Source organism: Parasteatoda tepidariorum, chromosome 4 (assembly GCF_043381705.1).
Source record: "Parasteatoda tepidariorum isolate YZ-2023 chromosome 4, CAS_Ptep_4.0, whole genome shotgun sequence".
Classification (NCBI taxonomy): domain Eukaryota; kingdom Metazoa; phylum Arthropoda; class Arachnida; order Araneae; family Theridiidae; genus Parasteatoda; species Parasteatoda tepidariorum.
Genome location: NC_092207.1, coordinates 12,107,592 through 12,120,362, shown reverse-complemented (window position 1 = coordinate 12,120,362; position 12,771 = coordinate 12,107,592). Strand labels below are relative to the sequence as shown.

The window sequence follows — 12,771 nt, the reverse complement described above, 5'->3', positions numbered from 1 at the left end:
TTCTTTACTCGTACGAATAATTCTCGAGAATTATTTTTAAAAAAAATACGGTTTTTAAAACTTGATAGCACAGAAACTATTCCACCGATTTCAATCAAATTGTAAATTTTGTCATTCGAAATTGAGCACTTTAAAATGATATAAAATCCCTTATATATCCCTTAAATATCTAAAATTTTAGATTTTGATTGATTAAAATAAATTAATCGTTACAAATTATTTATTATACAAGTATCCTTACATAAATGGATTGTATAATTACAATATTTTTTTTTCAATAATAAAGAAGTTTCGTTTAAAAATTGTTTGAGATATATCGAAATAAGTACGAAATGGAATTAGCATTAAGAGATTTAAACTATCAACCGCTTTAATGCTTAAACTATCGGAGCTATGTTTTCCAGTTTACGACTCCTTTAAGAAACTGGGGAAGTCAAAAATCCAAATCTGTCAAAAAAAGGCAGCTTTATTCAGATAAAGTACGTTTTAGTGTTTGATTTTGGTATTATGCACTAATTAATTAGTATATTTAAAGTAAGGTCTTCAAACCGTTAAGATTACGTGCGAGTTCGTGAAAAGTTGATCATTAGATCAAAAGTTATTTAAGAGTTTGCTAAATATACAATAGTTTCAAAAATGAAACTATTTAAAATTCTGTGATTTATTAGTGCAATTTTACTTCTTAATACATCAATTTAATTCATTCAGTGACATAACATTTGAAATAATTATAAGTTTATTAACTAAAAATTTTTGCTTTTTATAATATTTTTAAGATATAATTTTTTTTAAGATATAACTTTTATTATGAATTAAATGTCAAACCATGTAGTACTAAATTTTCATTACTTACTCCCAGATATTACTGGCTTTTTTAGGTGATATCGGTCAGCTTTCCCAAAAAAAATTTTCTCAATTTTTTAATTCTCTTCAATTGTCTCAACTTTTCTCTCTGTTTCTTTTCTGAAGTAATCACAGCATTACCTCCTAGAGTTTCACCTTCTAGAGAATGAAAATAAAACTAATTAAAATTTGGTGATTCATTTATAAGAATTCATCTTTGAATACCTAAACTATTTATTCTATTCTATCTCATAACATGAGAAATAATAAATAATTCATTAACTTCATAATTTTTTTTATAATTTCAGTAAGTTACATTTATGATAAATACGATATCAGACCCCGTATTACTCAGCTTAATTGCTCATTACTAAAAAATTGATTTTACTGTAACATAAGAATTTACATTATACATTAGTTGATAATATTTTTATTAAGAAAAGAAATAATACCTAATTCATAACTTCAACGTTCTTTTTATAATTTTCGTAATATATATATTTCTTAAGAATTGGATATACGTCCCCGCAGTACTTAACTTAATTGCCGGGCATTTTCCATGCTTACCCCCGGATATTACTGGACTTCTTCAGATGATATCGGCTGATTTTATTTCTCTTCCTCTGAATCCGGTATACGAGGGTTAGCTTACTGACGTTATCACAACATTACCCCTTGACGAATGATTTCATCCCCTTATCGTCTGCAGTCAGAGCGAGGAACAACTATCGAAGCGGTTGCAGTTACGGCCGCTATAATTTCACCAGTTATCTAAAGATAGAGTCGACAAACGATAATATGTAATACCGCTGACGACATTTAGAAGGTTTATGAAAAGAAATGCAGAAATAGAAGTTGGTCATCTGACAGGACATGCAGGTTCGCTCTTCTCTCAATATATTCGATCGTTTTGAAGCGCACGAAAAATTCGATTTTCTGGAACATTGAATTCTTAACCATACTTGGAGTAAACATTCGTTTCTAGAAGACACTTTACTGCGACAAAAGCTTCTTTATGTTCTTATTCATTGGCATTTTAAAACTTAGAATATAGAAAAAATGAGTTCGGTGAACATAAAGTAATCCATGAAGCCCCAAATACAAATATGACACGAAAAAAAATCTGACATGATATCTATTGCAATTTTTTTCATTTCTCGAAATTATGTTTTTTTTTTTAGTTTTTGGAATAAAAGTTCTAAAAAGAAACTGATAACAAAAAAAAAGATTTCCTCAAATTTTTGGAATATCTTCAGTTCAATGTGGAGATAAAAGAAAATTAAGTTTAATTTTTATTTCCAATTGAGATAAAAATCTAAATTTTTTACCAATTGGAAAGGAATTAATAGCTTTATTTCCCTGATTATGACCTTATATTTTGTCGATATTTTTCATCTAATTTATGAAAATAAACCCGTGTTTTGTATATGCTAATTAATAAAATAGGAAAAATGTATATTCTATGGTATTATAAATAATAGGAGATCAATATCCAAGTAGGCTTTTAAGACTGCTAAATAGTGTCACTTTTGGCCTGGCGCTTAAGTCTGAGATAACCAATTATTTCCTGCTATTTTATTAATCAATGTCATGATACAATAAATATTTTTCTGTAAATTATTTGCTTTCGATTTTTAGCTACATCATAATCAAATACCTTTTTATTAACATTCAATTGCAGCTTTTAAAAATCATAATTTCTTGCTTGTGCTTAAACATTTCAGACAGTGTAAAATAAAATATATATTTCAAGATTTTTAAAAAAAATATTATTGTTTTTAGAAAAACTAGCTTTTTATTAAAATGAGGCTATGATTTGTGCACAAAACTTTGTGACTTTTTCCTAGTTTCATCTGGAATCCAGCTAATAGTTACCAACGTAGAGGAAAGTTGCAAAAATTCTAAATTATATCTCTTCCAAATTCCTAAATAACATTGAGTTTGAGCATTAATTGATTCAAGATGCTTTTTTTCATCTGCGCTGTGAAAAAAGGGTTTTTCAAAATTATACAAAAATGCGTCGAAAGTGCCCCAAAACACATAATAGTCAAATTTGAAAATCCCATGTATTCATAATTAAGGGAAGGTTAGGAATTTTTCCGGGTAGCTAAGATTCGAAAACCTCTTCGAATAAAAGAATTCCACCTACACCAAGGTAATAATTTACTTGCGTAGAATATATCATTCTAGAAAAGTTATAGATATACTACCTTTTTACTAAAAAATTCAAGAAGTGTGAATTTCCGACTGCTTGAAATTAATTACTTTTATCACTGCATACATAAATGAGTTTGAAGTTTGAAAAAGAATATAAATCCCCACGGTGTGTAACCAAAGTGTAAAATAATATTTAGTCTTAAGGAGTGATAAAATTTAAACCTATTCTATACCAAAAAATTAAATAGACATTTATAATAAGAACTAACCATTATGTCTGCATGCATATCCAAGAGAGATTATTTTCTCACTGGAATGCCCAGTGTCCTCAAATGAGGACGGGCTGTAATTTTTAAGTAAGTACAAAATATGCTTAAATTTTAAGTTTTAAACTTTTATTAGGTCATAATAATATAGATTTGAAAGATTCATTGAAATATATTAAGTAGAAATAATTTGGGCCTTAATGGGTTAAAACCGTAATGTAGTTGCTCTATTCAACTTTTCGGCGTAGTTTGGTTTTATTCATAACTCTCTCTTCTGCTCTTTAATAGAATGAATCAATATTGTTGAGTATGGTTAAAATAATACTCACGTTTAACTCACATGGAGCCGAAATATTGGTTAAACAGTAATTGAAATACGAACACCAAGCATTGTATTTTTTAGTGCAACACTAGCTAATTCTACCTAGTTGCATGATGTTGTTTTTAATGACATTAAAAAAAACCTCCGAATTGAGTAGCATAATTGCAATTAATGAGCTAAAATTTTTATCTCACTAGTCACAATAAGAAGTCATTGCGGTTAAGTCGTTGTTTTATTTACATTAACTTGCTTCAAAACAGCTTATGCAAAACCATATTGTTAAAATAGTCTTGAAAAGTAAAACTGCGTAAATTAAGTTAAAACTAAATAACTTATTATTAATTACGGTTTCAATAAAACATTAAGCAGGCATTCATCATAAATATCAGCCATGAATTTTGCACTCAAGTTTTCGTTTAAAAGTTCTCGTTTATTTCAAGTTTTCGTTTATTGTCTTTAAAGTCATTTTTAATTTATTGTTTCAAAAATATTATAAACTAAATAGGGTAGTTTAGGAATAGTAGACCATGGGTCAAGAAATAAAAATCTTTACATAAGTATAAGGGGTGAGACATATTTTTCTGTTAAATTTACTGTTGTTGTTCATTTACGTCGCTCTAGAGCTGCACAATGGGTTATTGGCGACGGTCTGGGAAACATCCCCGAGTGGTCACCCACCCGCACACTGACAGCAGCCAGTGATGCTTGACTTCGGTGATCTACTGGGAACCGTGTCTTAACTATCAGTCCACTGCGGGACTTCTGTTAAATTTACTTTTCAGCTTTGTATTTTTTCTAAATGTTTGAGCAATGAGAACTATAATTTAAAGTTTAGAAATTTCAATAAATTGTTACCCAAAACAATAAAAAAATGATTTAAGCACCTTACATTTTAGGGTTTATCATCAAAAAATCTGTTTGTTTTTTTTGTTTTTTTAATTTTTTAACAGAAATAATTTTGCCATACATCTGGGTTTTTTTTTCGACAATTTTGTTATACATTAGAAATCATTTTGCATTTATTTTCGCGATAGTTTTTTTCTCATCATAAAAAGTTAAAAATCCTCATATAAGAAGCGAGTAATTCTGATTTGCTTGATATTAAAAATTTCAGCTTTTTGTCAATACATATCAGCTACAATTTAGGTAAAAATTAATCAATTCAATGTCATTTTCATAATAATCACATAATTTCGCTCGAATTCTCACAAGCTATTGAATTGCAGTTTCAAACCTTTTAGTAATTGTTGTTGTTTGCTTTAAGAAACTTTTGAACAATTAAAAATTAAAAAATTTACAACAATACTTAAGAGAGTTAAATAAAAGTTTGCACCTTTGTACATTGTTTTAATGGTTCTTCTTAAACATTGTTGCCAAAAAAGACAATTGTTAATAACTCCAACAATATAACAGAAAATATTAAATCCTCATTCTTATTTGAACTTTTATAAGTGAATAACGTCTTTTTTGGCGAGTGACTTATAATTTGAGAAAATGAGTGAATTATTTCGTTTTGCTGTGCTTAATTATTGGCAAAAGGAGTTGAAAAGGAATCCAAGGCCATTTCGTAATTATGAAAACTATTAATTTTATAGATTTTAAGTAAAGGAAAAATTTCGAAATATGACCAAATCTTGAGTAGACTCATTCTAAAACTTTTGGAACTAAGCAGGAAGTGGTGATATACATTATTAGATGTCTATATTATTTTGTCTGAGACATTCATTAATTTTTGTAATTTATAGATTTATTTAAAAAAAATAGTTTTAATTTAATCTTGTTCAAAAATCTTTGAAACTGAATTGAATTAAAGTATCAAAATTCTTCCAAAAATTGCAAACGGAAGTAATAAAATGAAATGAAAAACTTCAAATAGAAATAGATAAGAAAAATATCAACTAACTGCTATTATTAGTACAAATACAAATATATTATTATCTTTCAACGTTCCAAAATTTGAAATAAATTTCTTAAAAATTATTTTATATTGTGAAGAATGAAAATAATATTTTAGAGCTGAAACATATTTTCCTTCCTTGGAATTTAATTTGTTAATTTATTTTCATAAAGGTCTTAATGGTTGCAGCACCAAGTTGCACTACACTGTAAATCATTCGGAATCAAATTACTGTAAAAAGTTCCGTCAATTTGGGCGCGTTTGGGCGTGGAAAATGAGTGAGGATACTATTTGTCATGAAATTCATTTTAACCAGAACAAAAGAATTTTACAGTAATTATTAAAGTAAATCACTGAATCATTCAAATTAAATCAATATTGCAGTAAAAAGTTCGGCATAATATTTTACGGTAACGTGTGTTTTAGGGATAATGCACCGTAAATGCCAATACTTCTCACCGTAATTTTATTTGGAATTTTTCGGAACAGAAACAATGTTATTTGACTTACGAAGAAAACATATTATGATTTATTTAATGAAAAACAAAGTTATAAAATTCTTTATAACCTTCAATTTTATCAGCTAAAATAGACATTTTTATTTGTTTTGAAACGAAGTTTTAAAACAAAATTAATTTCATCAATATGATATTCATAGAGAAAACGTTGTATGTGCTATCATGAAAAGTATACTTCACTTTTGAAAAAAATTAGAAAAAATCACTATGTTGTTAAGTGTTTCATTCGAACTATACTGAAGTATATAAAAAGTTAAAAACTATATTAAACAGTTTTTTTTTTAAAAATGAGCTAGGTTATTCAGTTACTATTATTACATTTGTGTTTGAAAATTTAGTTATAATTATTCATTTTCTGATTGATTATCTCGTTAATATGTGTTTAATAATCATAAAACATTTTTGTTACCCAAATTTGAATTTAGTCAAAAATAAGCTTAGTTGAAATTTATTTAATAATCTATTTTTAGCGCCTGGATTTCTTGCAGAGGAAACCAGCAGTAGTTCATCTGAAACAGATGGGTAAGTATTAGATTTAGATTGACAAATAGTGTATCTTTTAATAGAAAAATGGAAATTTTTAAGAGCAAATAAATAAATGAAAAAGAAAAATATATAAAGAAAATATTCCTTTATAAAAAGTGCAAGGAAACTGTCTTGTTTAAATAATATAGATTAAATACAATTATATGGGAAAAATATTAAACTGGATTTTGTACTTGGATCATACAACATGGAAAGAAAATATCAAACGTGAATATCGATGTAAAATGTTAATATGAGAATGAAAAATACATTAAGAGTTGTTTTCAACACAATTTAATTCCTTAATATTACTTTGCATTAAAATATTCTTTATAATGGTTTTAATATGAGTTGAGCAAGAAACTGATGAAAGATGACCATCTTGAGATAATTAAATATTCCGTCTATAAATATCTAATCCATAAATACATTATTTTCATTCTTTTTTCAGCTACGAAATGCTGGAGGTTGTGAGTGAAGTAGTGAGTGAGGAGACAAACTTGTCTTCTGGTGAGGAAGAGGATGAAGCTAGTGATAGGTACTATATAGAGTTATTATCTTTAAGAGATCATAATATTTGTACTTTAAAATTTATAAATATATTAAGCATTTTTACTATTAAATGTGTTAAACGAAATCATGTCTCGAAATTGAAGCAACAATATAATGTGATAATTTAGTTTTTTACCTTTAGCGATGACATGGAAGAATTGAGTGCTGAAATAGAGCATTCTGAGTCATCTACAACTGATGAAGAAGATGTTGAAAATTTGGATAGGTAACCTATTTAGCTTTTATTTTATTATTATTGTATTAATTGCCTTCAGTGAGATTTTAAATATTTATTGATTTTCTATATCATATATTGAATAGTATTTACGTTGCTACTTTTGAATGCTAATTTTCATCGTGGAATCTTCATAAAATAATTGTGTAAAATTCTTCTTAAGAAATACATATAGAAATATTTTTGATTATCAGAGCTTAATGATTTAAAATAAATAGTACAAAATTCATAAATATGATTTAATTCTTATTAATAAAAGACATGACATTATGCTACATGTTAAGCATATGTTAAGCTTTACTTGTTAACTATATAAAACGGTAATTTTATTTCTTATCTTTAGTGATGACATGGTTGAGATGAGTGCTGAAATGGAGCTAAATGAGTCATCTTCATCCGATGAAAATATTGCTATATTGAATAGGTAGGTAAAATAGTTTTAATATTACTAAGATTAAGTATTTCAAACAAAATTTTAATTTTTAACTTTGTAATTTTTAGAACATATTCTACTTTTTTGCGGGTAAACTTATGTAGTAAAATTAATGAAAAAATATATATTTAAAATTTATTTCAAAAGTGCAAACTAAATGAATATGCTCTGTTCAGACTTTGATGAATCACGAAAAATTAATATGAAGCATAAACGTACAAGGTATGAAAATAGTTTAAAAACATTAATAATTTTACTTTTTGATAAGTAAATATTTCAAGCAAATATTGTAAAAAAGATTTTCTCAAAATTACTCCGAAATAAATATAGTCGAATTGTAAAACTTACGCATTTAAAATATTGGGTATAATGGCATGCTCAATGTGCCTACTGATTTTGATGCATCGTGACAAAATGTAAAATCATCATCAAATGTGACAAAATTCAAACTTTATTAGTTTATAAAGATTAAATAATCGAAGAAAAATTTAATTTGATAATAGTTTATTGCACTTTCCTCCATTCTAAAATTATTTTACGAGTAAAAATTTTCTTTAAATCTACTATATTTAGTTTTACTTTTCTACTTAATCCCAGTGTTTATTTACAAATGAAGATGAGTTCTCATAACTGTTCATTTGAACACGTCACTATGCGTAGAGGTTTGAATTTCAATTATATATTTTTTGGAGATTCTATCATATTTTTTCACAAATTTGAGAAACTCATTTTAACAGGGAAGGCATTTGTTAATGTTGAGGTAATTACTCCATGCACTAATTTCTTTTTTTATTTTTAGCGAAAAAATTGAAGAATTGCCGGCTGATATTGAGCCCAAAGAGTCACAAATGATTCTTGATAAAGAGATTGTTGCTACGGATGGGTAATTAAATACATGTTATAAACTTACGTAAAATGAGTCTTCAATTAGTTAATAAACCAGATTTAAATTTACCGTAATTAAAATTTTATTTTATTCGAATTCTTTAAATTATTTTCTTCCAGAAACAAATAACCTACATTTTATTTCATTCATCTTCAAATAGAATGGATATTTTCCTCTTTCATTTTCACGAGATTTTAGTTAAATAGTAGAAGTATATTAATCCACAATTTAAAATCCAATTTTCTGCACTTGCACAGTTATGTGTAACTCCTTCTTACTGTCCATAAATGCAAAATTTTATTTTGTTTATTGAGTGCAATTCCGTTTAATGTAAATATATTTTTTAGATAATAATGTTTCATAAATTTACCTATATTATTATCCAAACTCGGGATAGTAACCACAATCTAGGAAGCATGGTCTCAATAGACCAATTTTGCTGTGATCAAAATAACTGTTGAAAGCTTTTACACCTTAAAGCTAGTTCTACTTCTTGCAAAATTTGTTATCTGAAAAAGTCCATATTTTTAAATATTTATTTTGCAAGAGCCAATTCAATTAATTCTTTCAATTTTTGTGTTTTGTCTTTTAGCATTTCATATATAAAATTTCATTAAAATATTTTTTTCAAAAAAAAAAAATCCCAAATTTTTAACCACTTGTGTTTTTAAAAAATAATAATTTATTGCAAAGAATAATATTCTGCATAGAATAAACTTTTGAATAAACTGACTAAAATTACAACATTCCCTCTTATGAATATAAAGGTTCCTATTAAGTCACAAGAAATGCATGTAAACAAACATTTCCAGATCTGGTTTCATAACCTTATAATTAATGCCTGCACATTCAGGTATATTATTATGATAATAGCATATTTGAGAAAAGTCACACAGCTCTTTGCCTTCATGGAAATATGATCTATAAATCAAAAGTCAATAATGTGTTCAAGTTTTTATTTGTTCTCTTTTTAGCTTAAAGTACCTAAATTTTACTAATAAATTAATTTTATCAATTTACTGCTTTAATTTTAGTAGTGACAGAAGTGGAAAATGGCACTTCGAGATTGATTCGAGGGAGAGAAAAATACTGGCCAAGGCCAATAAAATGAAGGAATCACTGGATATTGTGGTTGGATTAAAGAGGTATATAATAATTGCTATCGATCATATTTAAATAAGTGCATTTCTTTTAATGTGAATTTAAATCACAAATATGCGTTTCTATACGATTTAAAAGAATATTTTATACCTTATTTATTTAATTCTACGTCATCTTTTTAAACTGAAGAAATATGAAATTGTAATTAAATATGTTTTTAAGTATTATAAACCAGCAATACGAGCAAAAGCTTAGAGAAATTTTTTTTATTAAATTTATTAAAAATTTCAGTTAGTTCAGAGAAAGTACGCTTTTCAAAGCAATTTCAAGTATTATCGGGACTAATTAATTAGTGTATTTAAAATTTGAAACATCAATGTATAAGTATGCTTAATTGTAAATTGTGACATTTTTCGCTTCTCTGCAAAAATGAAACATCAAGGTACGCAGCTGTAGTTCATAAATAAATTTTCTTATTTTCAATTACTTTGTATTTAATTGTATATATTATTGTGTATATTTTTCCAATTCGTTAGATTCTTTGATTTTGAGTAATAAAATCAAATCTACTGTGATTGTAATATTAAAAAAAAATTTATGATAATAATAAGATATTTCAATAATTAAGAATAAGGTTAAGATTAGATTTAAAAAAACTTTGGATTTTGTTATAATAAGAGATAATGTAACATTCTTTCTACAAATTCCTCGTCAAGCTTATTATTTAGCGCAATTATTAATAAAATTCTTTTTTAGCAGTTGCAATTCTTTAACTTGCATGATTAATAAACAAAATAAATAAAGTTTTATGTAAATTTAAGTACATTAATAATTTTCTTGCAGATTGTTTAGCAATAAATGGATTTTTTTCTTACAGATGTGGTGATGTTTCTCATTTTACCAAAATTCTGGAAGAAAAATTGGACAAAAACCCAGATTTTGCTAAAAAAAGAGAAATGGCCAGAGAGAAAGACAGGAAAAGTTTCCGTTACATGGTGAGACGCCTATTTACAGGGTGTTTCATGCGGAAATATTAAAAAACTGAGTGAACCCAAAACTAGACATTCCCCGAATTAGGACTACCGAACTAGACGATATTTCCCAAACTTGTGATTCCAAAAGTGCAACCATTTCCTGACTTTGTGACTCTGAAAGCATGCAATTACTGAATGTGGCTTTTTCTGATTGTGAATTTTCCCGACTGTGACTTTCACGACTGTAACTTTTCCCGAATGTGACATTTCCCGACTGTGACATTCCCCGACTGTGACAATTCCCGACTGTGACATTACCTGAGTGTGTAACTCAAAATCTTAGATATTTCCCGATGGAGTGACTGTGAAAGAGAATGACTTCACCTGCATATGTGTCTCTCAAAACAAACATTGCACGATAGTGTGATTTTTCCGGTCTATGTGAGTCTAAAGCTAGTTATTAACCGATTAAAGACGGACAACTCCCGATTTTGTGATTCCAAAAGTATGCATTTCGAAATTGAGAGGCTCCCAAATGTTTGGACATTTTCCGAATGTGAGACTCTAAAGACGGACGATTTTTTTTTGGATACTTTAAATATTAAATTCGACGACATCCCCCGAATGTAAATGACAAAAGTGATTTTTCCAAAATCGTCCTTACAAAACTGGATGACTTCGAAATTCTACAACACTACCAACTGAATGCAATAGAATTTTACCATCTCTGATTGCAAGTTCTTTATTTATTAAAACTGCAAACATAATATGCATGTAAAATTAATGATAAGTACAATAAATGGAACTTGTTTAAAGCTGTGTTATTTTTTATTCCTCTTAATATTCTGAATTACTGAAATTTATTTTTATTAAAAATGTATGTTACTATTGTGTGTACTAAAATAATATAATAAGTCAAAAAGATTTTTTTAACCTTGGGGACTTTTTCAATTACTCGGTAACACCAGAAATTGCCACCGCAGGTTATATATATCGCTTAGCTAATTCCTGTTATACTTTTTGCCTCGCGTTTGCTTATAAACAATGATTTCGTATTCGGAGAGAAAAGATTTCGTAGCTGATTTTAATTAGTTTTTCCTACCTACTTTGTTATTGTTGGTCAATTCTCAGAACTCTTTGTTCAGTTCTTTCCAGATAACATGCACCTTTTATCTGTGTTATCTGTAACAGGGCGGAGTATCAATAGATTGACAAAAAAAAAAAAAAAAAAAAAAAANAAAAAAAAAAAAAAAAAAAAAAAAAAAAAAAAAAAAATTGCTCTAATGGATTGATATTTGCTTGTAAGAAAACTCAATTTTACTGTTTAATTAAATGAAATCTAATTTGAGATTTTAAAAAAGTTATGCAGATTGTCTATTTATAAATATAAGACAGGAATTTGGACATTACCATAGATCATATTTAAAAGAGTTGCATAACTAATTTTCCGAAATTAAATTGCGTGGTGGAATAAGAAACTAAAACATTAGTCTATGAATATCTGAAACAATTACGACTGTAACAATAACATTTGGATATCAAAGTATTTCCTTAACATTTCCTTAGAATTAAACAAAATTACATAATGTATAATCTAAAGGTTTTGAAATTATTCGCTTGTAATTTTTTTAAATACTTTGAAGCTGTGACGACAGTTGCTTAAAAGCATAAAAATTATAGTAAGATGCATTCACAAGCAACCTCTCAGAAGAAATATAATAAATTCAATCAATTTGCTCCATTTTATCTTTGAAATCACTTAATCTGAAAAGATTTTTTTCTTTCGACACATCTCAAATGTTAATTGTTGTTGTTCTCGCTTTTGACATGATACTCGTCTTTCACAAAAGCACACGTTTAAAAATCTATTAACTTTTTCTTTTCGAATGTAAACAGAGAACTATTAAAGATTAACTTAGACTCGGGGTTTCTAAAGTGGCCTTGAACATAACTTAGTAATATTATAAAAAAGCCATGAGGGCTGAGTGGTTAAGGCACTGAACTAGTGCTGGTTGGTACTGAACAAGTACTAGTACTACTGAACTAGTACTAGTGCTACTGA

General features: G+C 27.3%; 1 protein-coding gene across 1 annotated transcript; it reads left to right on the top strand.

The window, feature by feature from the left end:
* Nucleotides 1-1,548: 1,548 nt before the first annotated feature.
* Nucleotides 1,549-11,524, top strand: LOC139425486 (uncharacterized). Its single transcript, XM_071180493.1, has 8 exons — nt 1,549-1,722; nt 6,474-6,525; nt 6,980-7,066; nt 7,223-7,306; nt 7,659-7,739; nt 8,548-8,631; nt 9,669-9,779; nt 10,613-11,524. The coding sequence occupies exons 1-8, from the start codon at nt 1,674-1,676 to the stop codon at nt 10,770-10,772; spliced, it is 708 nt and encodes a 235-aa protein (XP_071036594.1). The 5' UTR covers nt 1,549-1,673; the 3' UTR covers nt 10,773-11,524.
* The last annotated feature ends 1,247 nt before the right edge of the window (nt 11,525-12,771 follow it).

Coding starts and splice junctions, on each gene's coding strand:
- LOC139425486 (XM_071180493.1), top strand. CDS start 1,674: ATGAAAAGAAATGCAGAAATAGAAGTTGGTCATCTGACAGGACATGCA. Junction 7,740..8,547: donor AATATTGCTATATTGAATAG/GTAGGTAAAATA, acceptor TTTTATTTTTAG/CGAAAAAATTGAAGAATTGC. Junction 9,780..10,612: donor ATTGTGGTTGGATTAAAGAG/GTATATAATAAT, acceptor TTTTTCTTACAG/ATGTGGTGATGTTTCTCATT.